Here is a 25,234-nt window from a genome sequence, read left to right on the forward strand (position 1 = left end):
GACTTAGTGAATACACGTCGCAGTCTTACACACAGGTACCACGGGTAGTCATACGCGTCTGCGCAGTGGTGTAGAAGGCTTGCGCTCGGGCGGTGTTGAATTGGGGGCGCGGAAGAGAGCCGGGGGGGTTCGCTCGACGAGTTCGGGAGTAGAGAATATGTGATGAAGTTATTCGTGGGCGGATGAGCAAGTATATGAAAGAAGCATGAAATAAATCGATGATGGTCAGCAGATGAAAAGCCTGAAGAGCTTCTGAGATGAAGGACTCAAGAGTGTTGGAGCTAGATTCGGCACGAATGCACACGGGGTGAAAGAGAAGGAGGCTCCAAGATGCTTGCGAGTCTCATTGCATGGCGTTAGGTGAAAGAAAGAAGGAGGAAGAGACGTGAAGTTGAAGGTACGGTCTCGGCGGGCGAAAGGTGTACTTGCTTGTGTGACTCAGTGGCATCTTTATTAACTTCAGTTATTGCTAGCCTGACGAGCTTCGAGCAAAGCCTGGGAATGGCTGCACCTGCAGAAGAGGCAAAGCATTGAGGGGAACCATGTTATTGTTTGTTGTTTTGGAGATTCGACTCGCCCCGAACCAAGACAGCCAAGATGGTAAACCGAGCTCCAACAGTACTAACACAAACAGCAGTAGTCCATGATGTCCAATCCACACCGACAATTCCTCACACCGAAACCCATTGCTTTCCTGGATAGAGAATGTGATGACAATCAATCAGCTGCTCTCAACCAAATGCGCTTGTGTAGGTAACCATTGTCTGAACTTCGAGGTTAGCCGATAAACAGGAGAGATCGAGGTAAAACTTGCGGATCTGCAGTGATCAGGGCCAGGGGCCTGATACACCGGAAACTGAGGAGTAAGCTGAGAAAGGTCAGCGTTTCTTGATCGATGGTCAAACTGCGACGATACGTACAAACCCATTTTATAGTTGTTTGTGAAGAGAAGAAGAAAAAGGAAAAGAAGAAGAAGAGTTGCGACGCAGATTGGGCAACATGTCTTGAGTCATCGGAAACATCATCCGTCAGAAAAGTGCCAGGCCGGGAGGATGGTGAACACGCGGTCGCCTTCCTCGCCATGTATCCTTTCCTGACGTCGGGAGCACCTGTAGTTGGGAGCCAGAGACATTCTACACCTCAAAAGTCAAAATGGAGAGCATGCTCCGGTATACCCAAGGTGACAAGGGCCCTGGGTTGGACATCAACGGATAATGGGGCTCAACATATCTCCACGAGGCAGCACAACAATTACCCAGCCAAAATCACGATCAGATCGTTGCGAGGAGAGTTCAACCTAAGTGAAAAGCATGAGCGAGAAACCCATAGAGTCTCATACGTTTAGCTTCGAATATCTAGCCGAGATGCCACAAAATCTACTGCTTAAACAAGTACCCGATACTCAGGCGTTGAAAGCCTCAACATTTCACAGCTACTTCACATTAAAGTCGTGTTAGTCCTGTCTTATAAAGTTAATGAGAGAATTACTATATCTAACAAAATTCTCTGGAGCTTCTGTCAACTGGCGTTGCATGGTAAGCTTATTTGTGACGTCACACGACTTGACCAAGGCAACGCGAAAACTTCACGCTGTAAGCTTGCTTCTGACAACTCTCACAAAAGCGTTTGATAGCAATTCAAGGTCCGAAAACATGGCGACATCGAGACCCAAACATATTGAGCCCGAGCATCTAAGATTCGAATTCCTTCTTCGCCATGTTGATGATGAACCTTCGATTGCCGATACACGGCCCCTCACCGAAGCTGTCCGAAGAATCATCCAAACCGCCGTGAATTTTGCGGTAGTTGGTGAAGTCGATGGTGCAACTAGGCTTCTGGAAACACTTACGATCAGGGGTATTGATCCATTTCAGTACTCTGATTTTGAATATCCTTTCTTGAAGCCCTGCATGTTTTTCGCCTGGGAAGCAACGTCGTCGTGGCCTTCTTGGGTCCCAGAGGAGGAACGCGCCGAAGAAAAGCTTCAAGAGCTCGAAGCTGAAGGAAGAAAACACTGGCTTGAGAGATTCAGTCAAGAATGGGAAGTCACAGAAGAAACTGCCGAAAAGGCTTTAGACATGGCGTATAACGGTTTGACTACGAACCTGCCTGACTACAATGGAGCACTCGCCAGACAGGTCATACAGGCAGAAGCCATGGCTGCTAATGGTGACTTCTCATATTCAGCGAGTCCAAACGGACCGATGGCTATTAGATACATGAAGATAGCCATGTGGTGGCGTCAAGGCATTTTCCCATACCCATTTGTTTAACTGTACCGCACCGCTGGTTTGATGATTGTCCTGGATATATATCTGCGCCTGGGTAAAGACGAAAAGGCTCGAGAGTTGTTCATGAAAGTGTGCGATCGTTTTCACACGGAAGAACAAGTTGAACAGCTCGCCTGCTCTCGAGCCGCGTGGAAGCAGATTCTTGCTGTTCCCGAGCGGCCCCTCCTGGACTTTCTCAACATTCACGCAGCCAAGCTCCGGCCAGCCGTCTCTCGTGCCTGTCAAATGGCTGAGAACCGCCTGCAGGGTGGTCCGAGACGTCGATATGCAGGCCAGTCTATCGAGAAGCTGGTCCATATTATCAGCAGGAATACGTTCAAAGATTGCCCCTATGACAGGTTGGATGCTTATCGCCCGCCTGGCAACCTCCGGGATCGACCCCGGAATGCCAATGCTCTGATTCGACGGGGATGTTACGTTACAGGGATACGGGCTCTGGAGGAGCGACTAGGCGTGACTCTTCCTGAAGACTACAAAGAGTTCCTCAGCATCACAAATGGTCTTGATTCAATGTGGGATGGCCAGAATCTTGTAGACTACCTGGCTGCTGCCCAGGAAGTCAATTGGCAAGAGATCGACTTCCTCGAAGGCAATGAACTTCCTCTGCTGAATGACGGTGAGCCACTAGCATGGACGAAAAACATCCTGGAATGGCCAAAAGTCGAAAAGCCTCGGTGTATCTGTCTCTCGGGCGATATCAACCACGAAGAAACGGCTGGCCATTTCTTCCTCATAGGTCAGGATCTGCTTCAGCCAGCCAAAGATTATTTCTTCAAGACATATGAGGAAAGGGACGAGGTTCAACGCCGCGAACTTGACCGCCTGGTTAAGGAGACATATGGCAGCATGGAAAACTTCAAAAATCTCGAGTGGGGATTGATAAGTTGGACCGCATGGGATTTTACTGTTTACCCGTATAATGGGTTTCGTGACTTCTTGGAACAGATGGCTGAGGCGTCTTTGCGCCAGGAGAGACCTTGGTTGAATATGTTTGAGCCGAGATTTAGAAAGACGGCAAACATGGATGGTGCGTAAGTCTGGAAAGCTCATCTCAGCTCCGGATAGGAGTCAACTACCTTCCTGAACAAATGTGCAAGATACCAGGGCGGATCACCATGGGCTTCTCCGGCATTATGATATGAAACTCAAATGACACGCACCCTGTCATACAATGCCGCTTTTATGGCGACTTATTCTGCCATCAGCGTACGCGGAATGTGGCCTTGAACCGAGGCCATCCTGGGCTACATCAAGGTTTCCAAGTTCGCCGTCGTAGAAACCCTTCTTTAGGATAGTCAAATGTGAAAATGTCTGATACATTCTAACGATGCAGTCGAAGCCTGCTTAGACATTCTTGTAGATAGTCCATTTTCGTGATACCAGTTTCAAGAATCGTGAGCTAGATATAGGCAGATACGAGTTAGGTCTCCTGATGGCCATACCACTTCTACAGGTTTAGAAACGTAAGTTGGACCGTAGAATGATATGATGAAGGTGGAAGAGTGACACGTCATCACTTGAGTCAGCTGGTGATTGGGATGCAGCCCTCGCATGGCTCGCTGTCACATTGGAGCGCTGCCATTTTGCGCAAGCATGTCTTCCAGCCACTTTAATTCATCTTTCAGCTCCACGGGCATCGAATGATGTCCAACTTCACTATTCTTTTCTCTTATCCTTTTTGTCTCCTCTTGACAAACCCCTCATAAACAACTTTCTCCCTTGCCCTTGTATGAAATAATCCATAGTACAAGTTGTAGCCCAGCTTAGAAATTGTTCTTTTGACCAAGAGATACTATGAGCCTCAATCCTACTGAAACATCTGGCGGAACAAGCCTGAAGGTCACGCCATCGACGCCATCTGATATCACCAACACTGGGACCAGCGATATATCATCCGTTGAATCAACCTCCCTCAAGAGTCTGGAACAATTTGTGAATGATTTGAATGATGCGACGAGGGCAATATTGGACCATTCCACTCGCCGGTATACTCAAGTGCAAGCGCTCATCACCTGCTAGCCCGATGAGCTCAGCGACCGCCAAATATTCTTGAGTCGGCTAGAAGACTCAATGAGGTTTTCAAAAACACATACCATTTCACGGTCGACGAGAACCCATACGAATTAGCCAAGAGAAAGGCCCACCTGTGTTTTAGTAAGGAAATTACCAAATACTTAACAGAAGATGAACCAGGCTTTACAACACCAGAAAGGCCTGAGGATCCTACTAAATTATCCAGTCTCTATTGTGGTGGCCTGCCCATACGAGACGTCTTTTATGCTTGAATGTGCTGAGTATGAGTTGAAAAATAGAGCAAAAGTACTTACAGGGCTTTTTGAGTGCATTTGAGCCCTTTTTTTGGCATTCTCGAATACAAGACGGCTCGTTTTCGCTGATTCGACAGGAGACATTTTGAGGCCCCCCATTTTCACAAACCCTTGTGGCAATAGTTGAGCTGCAGTTTGCACTTTTCTGGTTGAAAGAAAAGCAGTAAGGAGGCTTTAGGAGCGGGATAAGAGACTGTGGGCTGACATGCTTCATTATATATTGGTTTTGATTGGCCGAGCTGCAGACATAAATTCTGAGAAGACCAGGCTCCAGGAATCAGGCTCGGTGTGATGGAATCCGAGGCGACCACATATGACGAGTTTGAGTGACACAGAGTATTCGCCGGTCATGGTTACGTCGATCATGTCCTTGGCTTAAACTCATCAGAACATAGCTCTAGAAGTAGAAATGAATTTCAGTGCGCTTGAGTTCTATCTCTGAGTATATTGGTAATTTATAGTTTTTAATAGAGGATATGTGATATTATGATGGCAAAGATTCGAGTGCTCGCCAAATAGTTACATTTCTTATCACAGTTAATATAAATCATCTTGCAGTGAATCGAATGTCGATGAAAACTATAAATATCAGATCCATCATTCCTAGAAACCTTCCCATCTCAAACAAACACCTCAGAGATCAAGAAATCTATTTCAAACACAAGCCATATAATCATTTAGCATAGAGAAACCACGTTTGGCGCAATAACGATGTGTATTAAGGTCCAAAGGAAATATTCCTGCCGAAAGTGCTACCTTCTGCTCAAGGATGAGTGGGAAGACGTCCCTTGTGCAAAGGCAAGGGAGAAGGGCGGTGCCATGGGCGCCTGCGGGAAACCAGTGTCGATTGACAGGAAGGAGATAGAATCCATATGTGCTGAGTGCCTCAAGAAGCAGAAGAAGAAGCGGGGTTACTAGGTGCACGAATAGATAAGGATACCCTGGCTTGGCTTCTTCACTAAGCACTTCGTCATTTAGATACAGCAATCAATTAATACCAATAATCTAGAATTTACTTCTTGACTCCTTTGACTGGTGTATCTCCTGTATCGTGAATAGCGTTTGGTACAGCCCCCTCAACAGACCCAGGAACCTCCTCTTGGACCTTCTTGGGCAATATTGACTCCTATCTATCATTTTTGGCATGCGTCTTATTGGTGGATTGACCGGGGTTGGAGCCGGTAGCGTGAATCTGGGCATTGTTAGTCTCTTGTCTCCGACGAGATTGAGATGGGCATACAGAGTCTGGAAGGCTCTCCTCAACTCCTTTCGGGACAGCGTCTTGCACGCTTTTGGGAACCTTCGAGGGGCCGGTCGCATGCGATCTGTCTTCATCTACTTGACTTCATTCAATCTATCTGAATGCAGGCATAGTAGAGAATCGTTTAGGTGCCAGTGACTGGACATAGACAAGGTTGAGGATAGATCGAGTGCGGCGCATTTTTGTTGATGTAAGCTACCTGATTCAATGGTGAGCAACGTATAAACGAAGAAATTAGAATTGCGACAAACCACCGTGTTATTCACTGGTTAAAAGCCTTCAACGTTATGATTTATCTGTAATTCATTATTCCTAGATTATGTCATGAACGTCATATCTCATCAACACAATACGCTACGTCTTGACTCAAGCACGTAATCATCACGTCGCACAGCATCACAACAAGACATAAAAATACAACACAGTGAATGTAAAACAAGTCATTACTTCTGGCCAATACTATAGGTGTCTGGCTTCGAATCCAAATAGAAGCGCCAAAACAATGATGTTGTCCTAGGAGAGCTGCGCCTATGCTACCGGTTTTGGTTGACCCAAAATCACGTCAATAACCTTATGGTCGTCATATGTTGCGACAGTTCGCTCACACAACGTAGCGACGCGCTCCTTGCTTTGCAGACCATCCGGGCAGATCAGCCAGATAACATTCGTCATGAATGATCTCTTATACTCGATCATAACCTCAGGGTCATTATGTCGGTCAAACCTGGGACCTCCAAGTCTATGAAGTGTCTCAAGGTAGTGGTCTAAGACCTCCATTTCGTGAGCCCTACGATCCTCCACGCTGAGCATGGCCGTCATGTGATACACGACATCGTGAAAGCATGAACCAAAGTGGAAAGCAGACCAGTCTAGGAAGCCGATACGGTTGTCAGCTGTGAAGTAGATGTTTCCGATATGAGTATCTCCATGCAACAGGGTTCGGAAACGTGGGTTTCGCTCAGCGTAGTAACGATCTAAGGCTTCGTTACATCGAGCCCCGTCCATCAGATACTCCGGAAGCTGGGGGTGGCCGGGTCTTCTAACCACTTCGTCCCACGATCTGCACATGAATGTCATGGCAGGATCGTAGTTGTTCCAGATCCCTGTAGACGTGTGAGACGCTGGTACCGGAATTATTCACAAAGGTTCTTACATGGATGGTCCTCCTGACTCTGGCCCCAGTACTGAGCATGGAGACCTGCCAGCTGCTCAACACCATTCTTGACCTTGTCAACCGAGTATGAAGCAACTTCAGCTGGAAAAGTGCAACCTTCGCTGACAAGATCATTCATGATTGCAATTCCCTGCTTCTCGTCTGTTCCACTCCACCAGCCTTTTGGAAAGATCATATGGCTCACGTTTGGGGCAACCTTGGAGAAAAACTCCGCTTCTCGTTGAGCCAGACTGACGGTCCATGGCTGAGCTTCGATCATCTTGGGATCAAACACTCCTTTAACACAAATTTTGGCTGGTCTTTCTTCCTCGGTTGCATTTTCGTAGGCGAGTGTGTAGAACAGTTTACTCGCGGTTCCCCAGATGTTGCGCGTATTCTCCACTGATTCGATCTTATGCCCGAGTTTGGCACTGAACCACTGGGGAGTCAGATCAGAGGGGAGGGTGGGGAGTTGCTCGGCCGTTGATTCAGACATAATTGCGAGAGTTTCGAGTTCCTTACACATTCACTGGCGGTTTCGTATGGGTGCTGGTTTATAATGATAGTTGGCATCTAACAAACACTACTCTATCCTCATTTATCCGGGTATTCAGCCAAGAGAGGGGTGTCAGCATTGATTACGTACATGCATCCGACTTTTACCAAGTGCTTATTGACGAGTGAGTTATTATTGCCCTGCCAGAGCAATAGATGGGAAAATTATCTTGCCAAGAAGCTTGACTGAATAGGTGTCCTGAACACGGTTAGACCGTCTGGGAATGGAAGTTGGAGACTGCAACAAAACAACTCAACCTTGTTACGGAAGATGCTAAGCTCACCGATAACTTCGGTGTTGGACCAATAAGTGGCTCTCCTAGGCTTGGGTCTTTTGCAAAGTGGCATCAGGAGTGGATTGCAAGCGGGCTGCGACCCATGACGAGCCAAGGAGATTCACTACGTACCCAATGAGGTGACAGCTACTGAAAAGCTCAGATTTACCAACGTCTCAAGTGCACCAGTTGAAGGGCGACTATTTTTAGTGAGTCAAATGTTCAGAAAAGAAATTCCGCTGCAGCATTATACAACGGCGACAGTGACAAGGGGATGCGACTCGGAGCTCAAGATGCGGTTTCAGATCCGTTGATCTTATCGTAGATATATGAAACGATCGAAACAGTGAAAATGGACTAGCATAGATAGTAAAATTCTTAATTAGGAAACGGAGTGATTCAAATTCAGATATGATATCAATTCAAAGATGAAACTAACTAACGAGTGAATATTAAAGCATTGCTATAAGAAAAGTTTGGTTGCGACGCACGGAGGTAGCGAATGGAAAACGACAGTATGTGCCAGTAGTAGTGTATAACATTTTTATGTTCCTTTATGCAATTTAGAAGTCTAATTATGCTGCGCTGAAATGCTTGAATCAATGATCTTCGACATCCTCATCCCGTCCTGGGAACATGATGTCTTGGGAAATGACAGCCCTAACGTGGCTGTAGAAAATGAAAGCGAAAGCAGAGAGAATGACGATGCTCATTCCAGTGGCGAACCATCCGATGGCCTTGCTGCCAAGGGATCTCGCGATAGAGATAGTAGCGAGAGTAAAACCAGTGTTGGGGAAAACCATAGCCCACCATCCAAGATGAAAGTACTTAGGGGGAGACTGAATAACGGCAACGGCGGCGATACCAAACCACCACAAACTCAAAGCCCAAAGAAAAATGGCACTCATGGTAGCCATCAGTCGAACCATTCCGACATTGATAAATGTTCCATCTTGGATGAAGTCGATGTCTTCGGGCAGACCTTCAGCCATTCCTATCAAAGCTAGGGCAGTGAATGCAGGTGGTCCAACGCACATGAAAAGACCTGGACGATGTTCTCTGTTAGGCAGGCCTGCTTGCATCAGACGTCCAATCATATGAGCATACATCATGACGGCAACGCTGAGTCCAAGACCCTGGCAGGTTAGTCCTGCAACAATGATAGGCACAGCAGCAACATGAGGCTGAGTCTCGGCGATGACGGACGCGATGGTACCCGAAAGCATGATAGGGAAGATGGGTAAGATCCAAGTGGGCATCATAGTAGTAAGAGAAAAGCTATGAGCTGCAAAGACATAGCTGTACTGTCCTATAGATAGGATCAGGGTGACGACAAGGTAGCCCCAGAAGGTTGCCTGGACAGCCCAGACCAGGTTTGAGTTGTCCTTCGGTATCGCATACCTATCGGTACTGGTAATGATGGTGGCTACAGATAAGAAAAATGTAGGCAAGAAGAAACCTTCTCGTGGATGTGTCATGGACTTGGCAAATGTTCCCGGGTGAAGGAAGAACCGTGATACCATCGCCGTTGTCACGCAGGTAAATATTATGAGGTTGATGATATAAATAACCAGACCAATAGTCTTGAGACCAGGAAATTGGTTTGGTTGAGCGAAGAAGAGAAGTGATAGACCGCCAGTACTCATGGGCAAGGTATACCAAGCCCAAGTAAAGTGCTTCATGCGTTGACGCAAGCCAAGTTTAGGTCGGTTCGGGTCGTAAATGTCGAAGGAAGGATGTTGGTTTGCATCCTTGATATGCGTCGGTGTTGATGTGCCGGACTCGATATCGGTTGAGGCTCCGGACATAAGGTCTGATGGTGAGTTTGGTCGATGCGACTCATGATGGTTGCGTTGGGTAGATAAGTTGTCGAGGTTGTAACTATCGCGATCCATATTGGGATCATGCACCCTCATATCGTGATGCGCCATGGTAATGCAGAAATATTTTGTGTAAACTGAGATGATAAGGAGAGGTCGAAGAAAAAGCGAAGAGAGTTCCACTAATGTATGTAGTCACCAGACTCCTACGTGAGAGTTCCAGACTAAAGTCGAGGCGTTCTGCTGTTGATACAGCCAGGAAGGCAGATATCCAGGGGCTTGGCACTAGGTATAAATATTCGCCAACAGCGATAAGAGCCCAAGCACTATCGCCATCGTTTCGGCACTTTTGCAAATTTCATTACGAATCTCACATGCCTGCTCTTTACTGGATACCAGATCTTCATTACACGTTTCTTGGACATGACACGCAAACTAGACTAATTTTAGTGACGGGCGCGACAACGGGTAACGCCTGAGCCGCACCGCGTTGCAAGGCCGCTGGCCAACGAAGTCTCGTGTATAAGATATGAGACCCAAAACATTGGGATAGCTCCTGAGCTCTCCCTTGTTGTATATCAGTGCGATCGTCTTGAAGATCAACGGTGAGCCAATAGATATGCCCTGCACGTCCCGCTTTGGTCGTCGTACTCGTCACCTGACTCGTACCAATGCTAATGAGGCTTAAGCTTACCTTGTCGGTGGAGAATTTGGAATGAGGGTCGCTGGATCCCATTGGGTGTAGATATCGAACACTTGGACGTGAACAGGGAGTGTAGATTGCGGCCTAAATTAGTATTGAAGGGTTTGAGGTCGCGTTTGAAGATCGTCCTCAAACTTGTTTCGATAGGGGGCTGTGGTATTGGTTGCGGCTCTTGCGGATCGTGTTCACCTGCGATCTGTCGCGTTTCATTTCGTATGCGAGATAAGTAAACTGCCGTCTTGGTCAACAGATCGTCATAAATGATGGCATTTGTTGTTGTCGATGGTGGCTTGGAGACACGGCAGAGGCGCTGAACATCCCTGCAATGCCACGTCGCAGGCGGCTCAAAATTCCAAGACTTTTAAGCCACGCTGGGCATTCTTTTGAGTTTCGGGCGTACCGGGCAGATCAATAGAATATTCCACGGACATAAAACCTCTTTCACATGCTACAAGCATATTGAAAACTCCATGGAGTCGGCGATAAACAACCCCGGCTCGCGTTAATTGGGAACTGTACCGGGTTTCGCGTCCCGCGTTCAGGCCTTCCCCGGGCTCCAGTCGGTCTCCAGTCGGTCTCCAGTATCTCTATATTTAAGTTTAAATAAATAGAGGCCCGCGGACTGTATTCAGCAGGTGCTTGGGCGCTTCGGAGTCGCCATGTATCAAATTGAAGTTCTCCACCGAATATCAACATGAAGTGTTTCGCAACAACGGAAAAGTCCGGAACTTTTGCACCAAGACCACGTTTCTGCCTTGCTATTTGTAGTGCCGTTTCGACTTGTTTGATCGCCAAGACCACGATTTGTTTGACCGTGAATCCACCAATCATACCGGAAGCGTCATAGAATTTTGGCCTGTGATAAAACAACATCTTATAAATAGCAGAGAAATTATCATTTTCACAAGATAATAAGTATTCAATGGCTCTGGCCATCGCCATGAACCGTCACACTATCCAGTAGCGTCAAAATCGACCTCTTCACCCTGGCCATTTTTGGCGGCACACTCTTTCGCTATGGCCGCCATCTTCAGGACAGCAGTGCTATCAGCGAACTCGATAACCCGGCTTATCTTCGTACCATCACCAGTAAGATAGAAAACCCAAGAAAATTCTAGGTGCAGAGTCTCGCCATGATGGTAGATCATGTCTCCACTGCTCTCAACTGCCGCGCACCGGGCCTCAACGTCGATCGTCAAGTGCTTTGACACGGTATTGTGAACGCCGCCAAGAGAAAGATCGTCGGCGTAGAGCTTCTCGTAGACATCATTGGGTATGAGAAACTCTTCCGGGAGGCCGAGCGCTTTGCACAGTGATGCGGGAAGAAGTTGGCGAGTGCAGTCTGGAGTCACATCGCGGTTGATGACTGACGGGTCCTTGGCTCTTCTACCGTCTTCGTAGCTCGCGAGGAAGCTATTCACCGTAGTTTCGATTTGCTTTCTAAGGTCTGAGTTGGCAGACATTTTAATGATAAGGTTCTGTAGCTTTAGTCAATGCACAAGCGGTGAAAAGTAGAATGCCAAGTCAAAAAGAAGACAGAATCCAGCTGATGTTGCCCAGATATATTATTTCTGGTTGCTCACATAAGCTGACGACGATGGTGGTCAGATGAAGTTGGATCCTACGTCAGCAACATTTTCCGGGCCGCGCAGTTACTTGCTTGCAAAGGAAAAAGACAGCAGTCATGAGTGAAGACCTTAACCTTGGCTAGGGCTGTGATGATGGAAAGGTCTTTTCTGGAAGTTGTGTCATTGCTCGTGTTGCCGAGTGTCTATATCTAGCAAAACAAGATATACCAATAGCATTAGTTTCTTATCCGCTGCTATATCCTTTAATTACATATATTTAAGAAAAAGGAATTATTTGATGCCAGATCTTGGTACTTTGTAATACCGTGACTCTTGTTTAATTAATCCTTTGAATCGTCAGGTCTCGGGTACCGGGTAATGCGACTCTTGGGGACGCTAACCCCTCCATATGCTGAGTCATCCTAGTAAATCACTTCTTGTCAGTTTGAGTACTGATATGTGTTCGCGCAACCTTCTCAGAAACATCTTCTTTAGGGTTAGTAGAGATTGTATGTTCATGATGCTGCACACGAATGATCGTGAATAACCGTTGTCCTGTCATTATGTTCCTCAAAAACAGTCCCGTGGTGCAAGAAATGGTAGCTTCGTCAAACCAACAAACTATCATAAATATTATTAATCTTGTCTGTGATGAGTTGACGATATGGATCCTTGGCCATGCTGAGATTTATCAACTTTCCTAGAGTTGGAATCTCCAGACATGCCCTCGATCCCATGAAACTGGATCTAAATGACTGAAGATGATTCAGATGGTGTTTGGATGAAATAGCAAATCTAGTGCGTCTTAAGGGACCTGTTCTCTGATTCACATAGTCTCTTCAGATATATAATGACTGAAAGGTCTAATCGAACTCAGGTCCTTTCGTTTTTCGCAACATATATGCACGTCTAATAACGGAAGAGACAAATCAGACAAATCCAATTCTGCCAGAAGAGTCAACTAGATAATCACCAACTAATTCCAAGATCATTCTCGTCATGGGCGCCTTCAACCCAAACAATGTTCCCACGTGGACGCACTATATCTCCAAACACCTGATCATCACCCAGGAGACGTTTCTAGATGGTATTGAATGGATTTACAGGAAAAAGGCTGATGGAACACCGAACTATAGATGGGAAGGCGAGGGAGACAAGATGAAGGTTACAGTCTTCACAGAGGAACCGAAGGACTTGAAGGAGATGTTGCAGACTATCGGACAGATTGATAAAGACTAAGTCTCCTATTCAATTCATTTCGGGATACGTTCTGTTGTTCGCATATGAACCAAGAGTCATGCTTCAGTCAAGAAGGCCAGATTTAGTCAAGAAGTCACCCTGGCAAGAATAGCACTGGATAGAAATCGGCCTCTGTTATGAGAAGAGCTTACTCAATGAAGTGTTTTATTTTTAGTGGAAAACCCATTTCTGGGTCATGTTAGCTACACTGTAGACAGTATAGGACAAGATTAAAGAAATTTGAGAGACTATTGTATACATGAAAGTCCTGGTATGACTGGTCTGCTTGAAACCGGCTAGCAACGCCCGGTATCTACCATCGAGGGATCTTCTCTGAAAAGTCTGGCTGAAACCTCTTCATATACGTAGTATCATCACGCTTCTTCAACCCACAGTCCAGGTACTGTTGATGAAGCTTTGCCAACCTCTCTCTGTCTAGCTCGACGCCTAGACCTGGCACTGTCGGCACGACAACACCGCCATCCTTCCACTTCAATGCGCCGTCAACAACAACGTCTTCATCTCGGCGCTTCCAAGGCCAGTGAGTGTCGCAAGCATAATCAAGATTTGGTGTTGCGGAGGCAAGATGCGTCATGGCGGCGAGTGAGATACCCAAGTGACTGTTTGAGTGCATCGAAAGGCGCAGACCCCAAGTTGCACAGATGGATGCTAGTGTTTGTGACTTTCGAAGGCCTCCCCAGAAGTGATGATCGGATAAGATGACTTGTACGGCGTTTTGGAGAATTGATGGTGGGAGATGGTCGAAAGCAACGACTGCCATGTTGGTAGCTAGGGGCATCGATGCCTCTTTGGCAACAGCAGCCATTCCCTCAATCTCACCAGCCGGATCTTCCAAGTACTCAACAATACCATCAAGCTCTTTTGCGACCCACTTTGAAGTCTCAACAGTCCAAGCCGCGTTTGGATCAAGTCTCAACGGCAGATCAGGAAAAGCTTCATGTAGAGCTTTGATCGCGGCAACTTCCTCTGCAGGAGGGAAGACGCCTCCCTTGAGCTTGATTGCTTTGAAGCCATACTCATCAATGATCTTTTTGGCTTGCTTCACCACTCCTTGAGGGTCTAGCGCCGGGCCGTATTCGTCATCTTCGTGACCAGGGTGCCCGCCCCATTTGTAGAAGAGATAGGCTGAGTATTGGACTTGGTCTCTCACGCGTCCGCCTAGAAGGTCACTAACGGATATACCAGCTAGTTTGCCCTGTAAGTCAAGACATGCGACTTCGAACGGTGAGAAGACCTTGTCAGCGACTGAAGCAGTAGTCACCATGCCTCCCATGCCATCTCCACCAGTATAGGTGTCGGTCTTGAGTGACTCAACGCATTTTTGGTAGATAATGTTTGTGCTGTAAATAGAAAGGCCCTTAATCTTATCCGCTGCCTTTTGCAAGCGGTCTAGATGTGCCGAATCTCCATATGATTCACCGAGACCATATGAGTCTTCTGTGATGATCTCGATAATGCTGCGCAAAGCGTATGGCTCATGTACACCCACGCTGTTTAGCAGGGGCATATCATGGAAGGCCACAGGGGTGATGACAATGTCTTTGATGATGCTTCGTTGAGCCATGATTGTGATCTAGTGTGTATTTTGTGATTGTTGAGTCTACTGATTGGAACTGCATTGTTTGAGTGGTGGACTATTTATCCCGGGATTGTGCATGGCTGAGCTGCCATTTCATTGTTGTTTGCGGGGTAAGCATCATTTCCTTTGAGTAACCATCACGGGTATCACGCATGATTACTTGGTGTAGTAATCCATGGGAGTTGTTTCCATATCCGTATCGAGAGGAAAAAGCACATCGGACATGTTTCCTTGAAAGATTGATGTGGCTGGTCACAGATCCGTCGCGGATAACCACTTGATTGGGTGCTTTTCCGTACGTCAACAGATCCGTCGATCGCCCAGGAGATGGCATTGGGGGTGCTATTTTCCGTACAATGAGACCATCAGAATTCCTACCCCGCACTTGGCAAACAAGGAGACTCCGCTTTGGATGTCGCCAAGTCTGGGGTTACACTGGCTTTCGTCTGGGGAAATGGGGGGCATCCGCTTGAGCTAATCTACGCAATGACCTCCTTCGCTTTTCCAGATCGTTGTCTCGACTATAATACCCAGCCTGGTTCAGCACTTCCAAAGCTCGGTCATTCAGCATCACAACTCCTGAGCTTCAAGTTCTAGAGCAGCAACAAGTTCATCATGGCTCCTCGAAGTTCAATCTCCAAGAGCGACGTTGAGGTCGGCGACCATAAGCCGGACCATCTCGAAAACACCTCCGAGGCCATCGAGATTGCCGGTTTCCGCGTCTTTGGTTTGGACCCTGACGATGCCGACTTCTACAATAGTTACACCGAGGAGCAGAAGAAGAAGGTCTTCCGCAAGGTTGATGTTCGACTTGTGCCAATGCTTGCGCTGCTGTATCTTATCTGCCACATCGACCGTGCCAACATTGGTAATGCGAAGATTGAGGGGATGGTCGAAGATTTGGGCATGACAGGTGTGTTTTCTTTGTGTTCTGGCTAAAACCTCTTTTAACCTCTTGACCTTATCACAGGCGTTCAGTACAACACCATTCTGTCTATCTGTAAGTTACACCAACCTCGCCGATTGGCTCACTGTCAGCTAACTTGGAATAAGTTTTCGTACCTTACGTCCTTCTTGAAGTCCCTAGCAACATTCTTCTCAAGAAGTTCAAGCGTCCATCGATGTATCTTGGTATTCTCTGTGTCTGCTGGGGTATTGTCATGACTTGCACTGGACTGGTACAAAACTTCGGTGGCCTCATGGCCACTCGTGTTCTCCTTGGTATCTTTGAGTAAGTCCATATCTGTTGACTCTTAATCTCGTCTTGAAGACATGGGCTGACATAGCAACTCAGGGCTGGTTTCTTCCCAGGTGCTATCTACCTGTGCAGGTAAGCTCAACAAACGGATGTCGACACAGCGAAGATCCTCTAACAATGTTATAGTTACTGGTATCTTCCCAAGGATCTCAGCGTTCGCATCAGTTATTTTTACTGCGCCAGTGCCTTATCTGGTGCCTTCTCTGGTCTCCTTGCAGCTGGCATTGCTGAGATGGACGGTGTCGCTGGTCTCGAGGGTTGGAGATGGATCTTCCTTCTCGAAGGCATGGCTACAGTCGTTCTCGGTGTTGCCTGCTTCTTCCTACTAATCGACACTCCTGCTCTGTCTACACGATGGTTGAACCCCGAGGAGATCCGCTTCCTTGAGCTCTCCATGTTCATCAAGCAAGGTGGAGGCTTCCAGGAAGAGACAACCGTCCGCTGGAAGGATATCAGAATGGTGCTTACAAACTGGAGAGTCTACGTTCAGGCTTACTTCCTCTTGTGCCAGTCTGCTCTTTCTTATGGTATGTTCAAAAGGCACTGTTTGGGTTGTGTGATTTGACTAACTGGCTTCAGGTACCAAGTTCACCCTGCCAAGCATTACCAAAGCGATGGGATTCAGCAACACAAACGCTCAGCTCACTTCAGCTCCTCCTTACGTCGCTGCTGCAATTTCTGCAATTGTTTTCGCCAAGATCTCTGACCGATTCTTCTGGCGTATGCCATTCGTCGCCATCCCCATGGTGATCGTCACAGTCGCCTATTCGATCATGATTTCTCTCAACGGTCAACTCGAAGCTAAGAAGGGAGTGGCCTACTTCGCCGTTGTTCTTGCTGTTATCGGTATTTATCCTATCCAAGCCGCCGCTGCCTCGTGGAACGCCAACAACATCGCCCCCTCGTCACGACGAGCTATCGGTATCGCTCTGATGAACTGTGTCGGCAATGTCGGTGGCATCGTCGGCAGTTTCATGTATCTTGAGAAAGAGAAGCCCAAGTATTACACTGGATTCGGTTTGTCGCTTGCTTTTGGAGGTACTGGTCTGATCGTTGCTTTTCTCTTGGAGTGGAGCTACAAGATCGCCAACGCCCGTAAGGCAAAGATTGCCGAGGAGGCTAAGAGGAAGTACACTGAGGAGGAGCTGTTTGACATGGGAGACAGGTCGCCGCTGTTCAAGCATGTGCTCTAGACTTAGGACTGCTTGGATGGACTGTTGAGTGGATACGGAGTACTAGTGATGCCGGTTAGAGTCACTCGCATTTTGTGAGCGTTTCAACGCCAGTGGCGGGAAATATAGTTGGATTATGGTATTATGAAGAATATACATGAGTATTATACCCAATTCAAGATGACGAAGCAATCCTCCAAAGTGTCACGTGTCTGCCAGGCCCAAACCGCGATGGAACAATATAGTCAAACACCCTTAACCATCGAGGGCACATACACCATTCCGGCAGACACAAACGCCAGGAAGAACGCATAGATCTAAATTGGCTAGACAACTGTCAGGGCCAATGCATCCAACCTGATCGACACAGATACCCCGCTGACAAGTAGCGCCAGCTGAACACCCGGCATTTGACTGACAGAGTTGCAGGTCAGATCGTGGTGCGCATTGATGTGTCAATTCGGAGCACTCGCAGAGTCCTAGAACACAAATAGGCTTGACAGATAAGAGGCAGTCGTTTCCGTCACCGCAAAAGTCTGGCTCCTCTGAAGCGACATGGCAGAAACCAGAGATCGAGCACGTTTCGCCGGGGGTAGTACAGTCGCTGTCATCGGTGCACGGATCGGGCTGGCTGTTGTCAGGAACGCAAGTGCCGGCATCACAGATGGGGTTGGCCCCGCCGTTGAGAGCCTCGCATTCGACGTTAAAAGTGCACTCGCCCGGCTCAGCAGCTGCAGTGGTGGTTGTCGTAGCTGGGGCTGTCGTGGTAGTGTCTTGAACAGCCTGAGTAGTTGTGGTGATCGCAAGCAAGGTCGTGGTGTCATCGCCCAGAGTCACAGAGGATGAGATATCCCCAGAAACAGTAGTCGCTTCAGTTGTAGTGACAGAAAGCCCAGTGGCGGATGTAGTCACGAATGCTGTTGTGGTGGTGTCTTCAACAGCTTGGGTAGTCGTAGTGCCATCGGCAAAAGTCTCAGACGATGAGACAACATCAGAAATAGTTGTCGTTTGTGTTGCAATGACAGAAAGCTCAGCGGTGGTGGACAGAGGAAGTGTGGTCTCTGGGCTGCTTGACACAGAGCTCTCGGTGGCAGTGGACTCAATCGTGGTCAGTGTCTCGGTGGTCGAGACAGATGATGGACGGCATGGCCCAGCATTAACGCTGTGGATGGCCAAAACCGCCAACGCGCCAGAAAGAAAAGATGACGAGATCATGTTCAAAAGCGAATGACTTTGGCGAGATAATAAAACGAGCGACAATTTAGTTACAATAAAGACAAGGAAAACCGGAACTACAAGAGTGTTTAATGGTCCCTTTTTCCCTTTTGAAGACTCCCTGTTTTCTTTTTGTCGATAAATTGGTGGCGTTGTAAGCTTATATACTCTAGTGGGCGTTAGCAGGGCTTTGGCGCTGATCGTTGAGCCTAGAACGTGTATGGTCATGCATGCCTTTATCGCAGAAATAGTAAAGACGTCGGAAAATGGACTCTTAAATGTCCTAGAGAAGTTGCTATAGTTGGTTCATAGGCATTCGAAGAAGTTGATTTGATTTAGCTCACGGAATCCTTCATAACTGAAACTGTGATGTGATCAAATTTGCCCTGTTAAATCGCGAATTACCCCTGTGAGCCGGCATCGAGGCGCTGAGGCCACTGATGGTTTTCAGCTCAGCACGCGCTAATGCCAATAGCTCGAGCTTAGACAAGTACGAAAATACAGAGTGCCTGTAAAATGGAATATTTTCGTTCTAAGTCAACCATTAGCGATCTCGCAAATACAGTCTGCAGTTTGGAGTTAAGAGCAGGCGAAGATCGATTGAATGCCGTAGCTATAGGAGGTGGAATAACATTTCGTGGGAAATCACTCGTGTATCGTCGGCACTGATGAACGGCACCGGCGGTGAGATAATGAGGAAACATGGATATTGCTTGAATGTTGCCGAATTTATTAAATCGATATGTTACTGTAGAGTATATATGCTATTTGATCCGTACATAGGTACTTTAATGCACCGCCACGCTGTTCGATGTCCCATTCATAATCCCATTCGATACGCCATTCGTTACGCCGTTTGACTTGCCCTTCTCAGCCGGTAGCTTGAGCGTGGCTTCAAAGTCCAACATTTCAGAAATTTGTGACTCAATGCTCTTCTTCGCAGCATCCGTGGGCTCCACGTATGGCCTTCTGGGCTTCAGCTTATCTGCAGCGCCCTTGATCCCAGCGGCCTTGGCTGTGCTCAGAGTTGCTGCATACTTGACTGATGCAATTCCAGCCTTGCAAGGTTGCTCAGCCAGCGCCGCCTTCTTGTGTAGAACCATGGCTTCTTGAAACTTGCCCTCTTGGTAGAGGTTATAGATATGCACGATTGTCTTGGGGACAACATTGGCAAAACCTGCAATTGTGCCGTGAGAGCCAGCAGCCAGGCCTCCTATCAAGAAGTCCGATTGGCCACCGTAGATCGCAAAACGTTCTTCAGGAAGCTCTGCGGAAAGTCGCGTTATCTTTGCGACAGCGCCGCAGGTCAGCTTGACGCCAACAATGTTGCTATGCCTCTTTGCTAAAGCGGCAATAGTGGCCGAGTCCAGGTCGATGCCATTGCAGACAACGGGGAAGTTGTAAATGACGATGGGTAGTTGACTGTTCTTCGCAACGTCATCAAAGAAGTTGTTGATGACCTCTGGTGTTGTCTGCTTCCCAAAGTAAGCAGGAGGGAGGAGCAAAACGTAGTCGGCTCCGGCATCAGCTGCGTCGTTGATGAACTCCAAGACTTGCTTTGTTGAGTGTCCACCAACTCCAGCCATGATAGGGAATGATGGCCCGCATGCTTGACGTGCTGTCTGCAGTAGAGCCTTGCGCTCTTCGCGCGTTAACAGGAAGGTCTCAGCATTTGTTCCGAGCACGACAAGGCCTGCAAGGCCGGTTTTAGAAAGGTAAGAGTAATATGCTGCTTGTGAATCGGTATCTAGTGTATCTGTCTCATGGTCGAAAAAGGTGATTGCTGGTGCCCAGACGCCGCTTGGTGGGGCTCTATAGAAAGACATGATGACTGTCGAATCAACTTCACGAAAGGAGTTTGAGTGTTGTGTATTGTGTATGGTAAAAGTAAACTAGAAGGATGTTCTTGGAAGATTACAGGTACTTAAGGTGTCTGGACTATGGCTTAGGCGGAAATTTGCCTCAACATCTTTCTTCCGAGGCTTTCTGTTATGGGGGCGACCGCGATATGAATCCGCGGTCTCCACTCACGGATGAGAAACGACACCAGTCACCAGCTTCCATTCGCCAGGTCGCCTGCGGACTGTTGAATAAGGGCAGTGGTCAGCGGATCATGCCCGTTTATCCAGATCCGACGCTGGATAATTAGCAACGGGAATCCGACATGCACATGCTACTTCGTCTCGAGTCATGGGGCTTGAGAGCTGCCACGGAAAAGCTAAGCCCGAGGTGGTTGGGAATGTCGCTTTTCCGACAAGCGAGAGTGAGCATTGCCGATCCCCCGCAAAGCGTTGGGCGAATGCGACGCTACTCCAACTGCACTTGACTCGGTCTGGACCTGGTTCTACGAAGGAAAATATCCGAAGCCGAGAATTTGCTGTGCCGAGAAAGGTCTGAGGATGCGGGCGGAAGGACGCAGGATACGCGGGGGCTCTAGATTAGGTTGAATGCATGCAGAGATAAGGTAGTCGGTCATCCTGCATGGTCTTACGACCGGAATTGTCTGACGGCGAACGGCTTTGTCACCAGGTCCGACTAGCCACTTGGAAGATGCGAGTGACTACCTTCAGTTTCTGAAAGAGGTGGCTGAAGCAACAGAGAGTAACGGTCTGGATAGACGCCCGTCATCACTTCTCTGCTGTACAGTCCAATCCTTGGCAATTGCACTTGATTGTCGCGATTTAAGTTTGATGAAAAATAACCGAAGATCTTCTTACGAGCTTTGAACAACGCCAAATTGCCAGTGAATCACCCGAGCATTTATAGTTTGGGAATTTCTATTTGTGTTGGTGTCTTGGTCTAATTATGATACGGCGCTCCTAAGTCTTTCTGTGCATAATCGTAGCCGCAGCCTGGTGGTTGGGGAATATCAAGGTATCAGCAATGACCACGTTCTCCCTTCTGCCAGCAGCAAAGACAATCGTCTCAGCAATGTCATCCGGTGTCAAAGGCTCACAACCACTGTCACCGATTAGCTCATGGTTCTTCAATAATCCGGACAGGGGTGAACTTACGCATAGACTGCATCAGCCTTGGATCTGTCACCATAAAATCGCACAACACTGAACTCTGTCTGGACCTGGCCAGGATCGATTCTGATTACTCTGATGCGTTTTGAGATAAGCTCCTTGCGCAGACTCTCAGTGAAGGAGTGGATGGCAGCCTTGGTCGCACAGTAGATGCTACCGCCAACGTAAGGCTCACGACCTGCGATAGAGCCAATGTTGATGATGTCACCAGCTCCCTCGCCATTATTACGCTTCAGCATAATAGGTAGGATAGCTTGTGTCATGTTGATCAAGCCTGTGACGTTGGTAGCGAACATGACGTTGATGTCCTCTTCCTTGATCTCGGGAGCTTTATCAACGCCCTTGACAAGACCACTGCGAGTAGTATGTTAGCTAATCACCTTTGCCTCTGTGCAATAGAGAAACTTACGCATTATTCACCAAGACATCAATCTCACTGAACTCTGCAGGCAGCTTGCTCACGAAAGAGCGCACCTCCTCAGGCTTGCTGACGTCGAGCTGGACAGGATGCACCTTGACGCCATCGCCAACTTCTTTGACAATATCTTCAGCGATTTGACGAAGGCTATCAATTCGTCGCGCTGTCAAGACCAATTTGAGGTTCTTGGGACTGGTGCGGGCGAACTCAAAGGCTGTGGCCTTTCCGATACCCGAAGATGCTCCGGTGATCAGAATGGTCTTGCCTTCAAGGCGCTTTGAGACTGCTGATGCCATTTTGAGGAGTGTGCTATGTAGTAAATTCCTTGGAAGAAAGGTTTGATACTGGTTCAAAGTTTGTTAACTCCTGATAATAAGTACCTCGGACAGGTTCAACAGGTGGGCTTTATTCGGCTCAAGGAACGGTAAAGATAAACGTGGAAGCTAACGCGAGGTACCCCTCATCCGCTCCAACCAAAATCTCCAGCGGATTTGTGACCGGACATGGTTCCCCGAATTGGGTTTTCCGATGCTGCTTCGGCTTTAGATCCGATGGCTGGAAAAGGTAAGGTCATATCCGTCAAGCCCGCTGATTGGCAAGATTCCATGATTAAATATTATACTGAAAGGGTAACATTACTCGGTCCATTAGAGGCCGAATGCCAAGCTTATGTATTACAATTGCTTCTAAAGCCGAAAGACCTCATCATCAAGGAAAGCATCCAGGTTACCCAAGCCCGACGAAACCATAGATGCAAATTGACCCCAGCCTGAAAAGTCAACACCAGACATGCCATTAAAGTCCAACCCATTCTCTCCCATTAGATCCGTATAAGAAGTCTTGTCGCTCGGTGTGTCCATCGGTATAACATTGGACTGGAAAGCGTTGTCTTGTGCATGCCCCTCCAGGCTAGCAAACACGTTGGGATGCATCCGATTCACCTGGCGTAAGGCCTCAACCCGTAGTTCTTCCAACAGGAAGCAATATCGTTCTGACAACGAGCCCTTCTCGACCATGGTTGACATGTGCGATTGGCATCGAGCTGCAGCTGTAAAGTATTCGCTGTAGGTTTCAGGAGGTGATGCCCATTTCTGGATTACGTAGATATACAGAACCATGGCTGCAGTAAAGGCGAAATATGCCGTAACCTGAAAACGGTTAGTTTTGACATAGGAAAGAGAGCTGGCCGTACAGACCCAGAATGCCCGGAACATCTGTCCGTTGTCGGTCATCTCATCGATCAGACCAACTGTTTGGATGGCAGCTTCAAGACACCTTTGCACGCTCTCTTGGGTTGCAGCATCGTTCTCACTGCCCCTTCTATTCCGTGAGATCCGTGCAAAGTTGTTGAGGACCGCTTGCCGATGCGTGAGTATTATAGCATGCCAGTAGGTCAAATTTAGAACGTTGCGTTGCCGTTGAACGATTGGGACGAGAAATGATGTACTAAAGTAGTCGGCATCGAGAAACTGGGAGAATTCAGCTCGCCAATCTGCGAGAGCTTTTGAGACGAGTTGTGTCTCCTCTAAGCGTTTGGAGATCGAGATAGGCTTGACTGAGTAAAGGCCCCGCAGGATCTGGCCGATGATGCGAGCGAGCCTGGTCAAGGAGTCAGTATGTGTATCGCGAGTAAGACGGAGCTTTTACTTCATATGTCCAAGAGGGGCAAGCATAACCGAGTAGCCCTTAGTTGAGCCAGCAAGATTGATATGATCCTTGGTTATGTCATTATCGTCGACACAAGCTGGAAGCTCTGTATCGATATCGTCATCATGAAAGTTACGCGGTCTACCTAGAGATACACTGAGATATGCATCGAGAGTATAAGCGCACCAAAAGGTTCTTCGACGACTTTCTACTTCGATATGGTTCAGTCCGCTTATAACGCCGGGTCGCTTGTTTCGATTCAGCCCGATAGCAAGGGCTAGGTTCGTGACGATACCGAACTGACTCCAGCAATGGTTGACACGGGACTGAGTTCCGAGGTAGTAGCACTGCAGAAGACGAGCCTGAACGCTAGTGAGTCGTATGGAACCACTCTCTTTCGAGAGTTGATGCTCAGCTGCCAAGTAATACCGTGAGCTGCACATTTGTTAGTATAGAAGGTAGTCAAAGAAGAGTGCCTAACCTCAGATCCGAGGGCCCTGGTCTGTCGTTCTCAGGCATGTAGACCCTAGCATGGGCTAAGATCATGAAGAGTAAAGCGACTTTAGCGGCAGAATTATTCGGATCACGCATAGTACCCAACGTCTCATAAAACTCAGAGAACCATTCTTGAATCGTGGGTCGGTGTAGAAAGCGGTAGGTTGGCATGGCAAAGTCGAAGTAACGATCAACCAAGCGCTGAGCATCCTCTTTGGGAAGCATCATACAAAAGTTGGGATCATAGTCAGGATTATGAAGGGGTGCATCACCGAAAGTGAAGATGCTTCCTGGGCCAGAGAACGATATTGCTTGATGCATACGCTTCTGGACCCTGAGAAGAAACGACACGCCAGAGGCAGGACCGATGTAGTGACCCTGAAGATCCTCTTGAGAGGGCTCAGGTGACTGTTGCACCGACGTTACAGCCCGTGAGCCCGTGCCGCTCTGCTCCATGAGATGGGATGACATGCCATAGTCTTGCAACTCTACACTCTGGTTGGTCGCATCTGCCATGTATTGCTGCGTCAAATCCGTAGGGCTGGTATTCTCGCTCCGAGGCATTGTATCTTGAGCCGATACAGTTATGCTCTCATCTCCCACCTCATCCGCTGAGGGTATCACCGGCAAACGACCTCTCGCATAAGCCGAGTCAAAAGTGCAAGAGACCCTTGTCCGGGTACAGAACTTGCACGGCTGCATGCCATTGCATTTGATCTTCCGCCTACACAGATTAGCTCACGGTCGATCTACGCGAAAAATGCCTAGGGTTGCGTTACTTCTTGCATCCATCGCACGCCCTTGTCACTCTGACTCTCTCAGCGTTCTTTTTCCGCTTCTTCGCTACATGTATGCTGTTGGTATCTTCTGACGGTGTTGGGAGTATGGAGCGCTCTGAAGTCATTGGAGCCACGTCTATCCACTCGTGCAGAGGTGTTTTCGTTTTTGCGGTGAAACTGAGGCTGTAGGGAACGGAAAAGAGAGGATGAAACGGGCAAGATTGGACGGAAAAGCGAATCCGGGGATGAGACATGGATAATTGTCCTGAAGCGCTTAACCCCGCAATCTGTCACGTGCATCCCTCGTCGCCAACATTTCCGAGGCTAGTACCGGCTGCCTACTTCCGCGGCGTCAATCCTTGTCATCCCTCGATGGAGCCACGGAGCTACTGCAAAGGTGACGAAATGGAAATGTCGTCTTGTGGGATT

At 47.9% G+C, this 25,234-nt stretch overlaps 13 protein-coding genes across 15 annotated transcripts; 5 read left to right on the forward strand and 8 right to left on the reverse strand.

Annotated features, from left to right (window-relative positions):
- Positions 1–1,652: 1,652 nt before the first annotated feature.
- On the forward strand, positions 1,653–2,273 carry FOIG_13459 (uncharacterized protein; the record flags this gene model as incomplete). The annotated part of the gene is made up of 1 exon (XM_031214610.1): positions 1,653–2,273. One exon carries the CDS (start codon positions 1,653–1,655, stop codon positions 2,271–2,273), a length of 621 nt encoding a protein of 206 aa, XP_031055701.1.
- A 21-nt stretch (positions 2,274–2,294) lies between these two features.
- On the forward strand, positions 2,295–3,326 carry FOIG_13460 (uncharacterized protein; the record flags this gene model as incomplete). The annotated part of the gene is made up of 1 exon (XM_031214611.1): positions 2,295–3,326. The coding sequence occupies one exon, from the start codon at positions 2,295–2,297 to the stop codon at positions 3,324–3,326; it is 1,032 nt and encodes a 343-aa protein (XP_031055702.1).
- Positions 3,327–5,329: 2,003 nt separating this feature from the next.
- Positions 5,330–5,536, forward strand: FOIG_13461 (uncharacterized protein; the record flags this gene model as incomplete). Its single annotated transcript, XM_031214612.1, has 1 exon — positions 5,330–5,536. The coding sequence occupies one exon, from the start codon at positions 5,330–5,332 to the stop codon at positions 5,534–5,536; it is 207 nt and encodes a 68-aa protein (XP_031055703.1).
- A 790-nt stretch (positions 5,537–6,326) lies between these two features.
- FOIG_13462 (uncharacterized protein) lies at positions 6,327–7,528 on the reverse strand (the record flags this gene model as incomplete). The annotated part of the gene is made up of 2 exons (XM_031214613.1): positions 6,327–6,982; positions 7,033–7,528. 2 exons carry the CDS (start codon positions 7,526–7,528, stop codon positions 6,408–6,410), a joined length of 1,071 nt encoding a protein of 356 aa, XP_031055704.1. The 3' UTR covers positions 6,327–6,407.
- A 731-nt stretch (positions 7,529–8,259) lies between these two features.
- FOIG_13463 (uncharacterized protein) lies at positions 8,260–9,926 on the reverse strand. The gene is made up of 2 exons (XM_031214614.1): positions 8,354–9,926; positions 8,260–8,296 (listed from the first exon to the last, which is right to left on the reverse strand). The coding sequence occupies exon 1, from the start codon at positions 9,791–9,793 to the stop codon at positions 8,462–8,464; it is 1,332 nt and encodes a 443-aa protein (XP_031055705.1). The 5' UTR covers positions 9,794–9,926; the 3' UTR covers positions 8,260–8,296; positions 8,354–8,461.
- Positions 9,927–11,338: 1,412 nt separating this feature from the next.
- On the reverse strand, positions 11,339–11,848 carry FOIG_13464 (uncharacterized protein; the record flags this gene model as incomplete). Its single annotated transcript, XM_031214615.1, has 1 exon — positions 11,339–11,848. The coding sequence occupies one exon, from the start codon at positions 11,846–11,848 to the stop codon at positions 11,339–11,341; it is 510 nt and encodes a 169-aa protein (XP_031055706.1).
- A 1,104-nt stretch (positions 11,849–12,952) lies between these two features.
- On the forward strand, positions 12,953–13,192 carry FOIG_13465 (uncharacterized protein; the record flags this gene model as incomplete). Its single annotated transcript, XM_031214616.1, has 1 exon — positions 12,953–13,192. One exon carries the CDS (start codon positions 12,953–12,955, stop codon positions 13,190–13,192), a length of 240 nt encoding a protein of 79 aa, XP_031055707.1.
- Positions 13,193–13,311: 119 nt separating this feature from the next.
- Positions 13,312–14,967, reverse strand: FOIG_13466 (glucarate dehydratase). The gene has a single exon (XM_031214617.1). It carries the CDS (start codon positions 14,775–14,777, stop codon positions 13,506–13,508), a length of 1,272 nt encoding a protein of 423 aa, XP_031055708.1. The 5' UTR covers positions 14,778–14,967; the 3' UTR covers positions 13,312–13,505.
- A 192-nt stretch (positions 14,968–15,159) lies between these two features.
- On the forward strand, positions 15,160–17,430 carry FOIG_13467 (uncharacterized protein). The gene is made up of 6 exons (XM_031214618.1): positions 15,160–15,705; positions 15,763–15,792; positions 15,846–16,023; positions 16,087–16,122; positions 16,177–16,577; positions 16,630–17,430. Exons 1-6 carry the CDS (start codon positions 15,408–15,410, stop codon positions 17,241–17,243), a joined length of 1,557 nt encoding a protein of 518 aa, XP_031055709.1. The 5' UTR covers positions 15,160–15,407; the 3' UTR covers positions 17,244–17,430.
- A 47-nt stretch (positions 17,431–17,477) lies between these two features.
- FOIG_13468 (uncharacterized protein) lies at positions 17,478–18,550 on the reverse strand (the record flags this gene model as incomplete). Its single annotated transcript, XM_031214619.1, has 1 exon — positions 17,478–18,550. Exon 1 carries the CDS (start codon positions 18,435–18,437, stop codon positions 17,478–17,480), a length of 960 nt encoding a protein of 319 aa, XP_031055710.1. The 5' UTR covers positions 18,438–18,550.
- A 583-nt stretch (positions 18,551–19,133) lies between these two features.
- FOIG_13469 (uncharacterized protein) lies at positions 19,134–20,584 on the reverse strand. The gene has a single exon (XM_031214620.1). The coding sequence runs from the start codon at positions 20,261–20,263 to the stop codon at positions 19,226–19,228; it is 1,038 nt and encodes a 345-aa protein (XP_031055711.1). The 5' UTR covers positions 20,264–20,584; the 3' UTR covers positions 19,134–19,225.
- Positions 20,585–21,130: 546 nt separating this feature from the next.
- On the reverse strand, positions 21,131–22,371 carry FOIG_13470 (oxidoreductase). The gene is made up of 3 exons (XM_031214621.1): positions 21,876–22,371; positions 21,452–21,820; positions 21,131–21,398 (listed from the first exon to the last, which is right to left on the reverse strand). Exons 1-3 carry the CDS (start codon positions 22,178–22,180, stop codon positions 21,257–21,259), a joined length of 816 nt encoding a protein of 271 aa, XP_031055712.1. The 5' UTR covers positions 22,181–22,371; the 3' UTR covers positions 21,131–21,256.
- A 33-nt stretch (positions 22,372–22,404) lies between these two features.
- FOIG_13471 (uncharacterized protein) lies at positions 22,405–25,018 on the reverse strand. 3 transcript variants are annotated; one of them, XM_031214623.1, is made up of 5 exons: positions 24,806–25,018; positions 24,013–24,750; positions 23,532–23,966; positions 23,081–23,483; positions 22,405–23,032 (listed from the first exon to the last, which is right to left on the reverse strand). In XM_031214623.1, the coding sequence occupies exons 1-5, from the start codon at positions 24,928–24,930 to the stop codon at positions 22,571–22,573; spliced, it is 2,163 nt and encodes a 720-aa protein (XP_031055714.1). In that variant the 5' UTR covers positions 24,931–25,018; the 3' UTR covers positions 22,405–22,570. The 3 variants fall into 3 exon arrangements, with proteins under 3 accessions (XP_031055714.1, XP_031055715.1, XP_031055713.1); XM_031214624.1 differs by having other exon boundaries at positions 22,476–23,032; positions 24,013–24,743; positions 24,806–25,010; XM_031214622.1 differs by having other exon boundaries at positions 22,546–23,483; positions 24,806–25,014.
- Between the last annotated feature and the right edge of the window lie 216 nt (positions 25,019–25,234).

The sequence above is a fragment of the Fusarium odoratissimum genome (assembly GCF_000260195.1).
Source record: "Fusarium odoratissimum NRRL 54006 unplaced genomic scaffold supercont1.33, whole genome shotgun sequence".
Lineage (NCBI taxonomy): Eukaryota > Fungi > Ascomycota > Sordariomycetes > Hypocreales > Nectriaceae > Fusarium > Fusarium odoratissimum.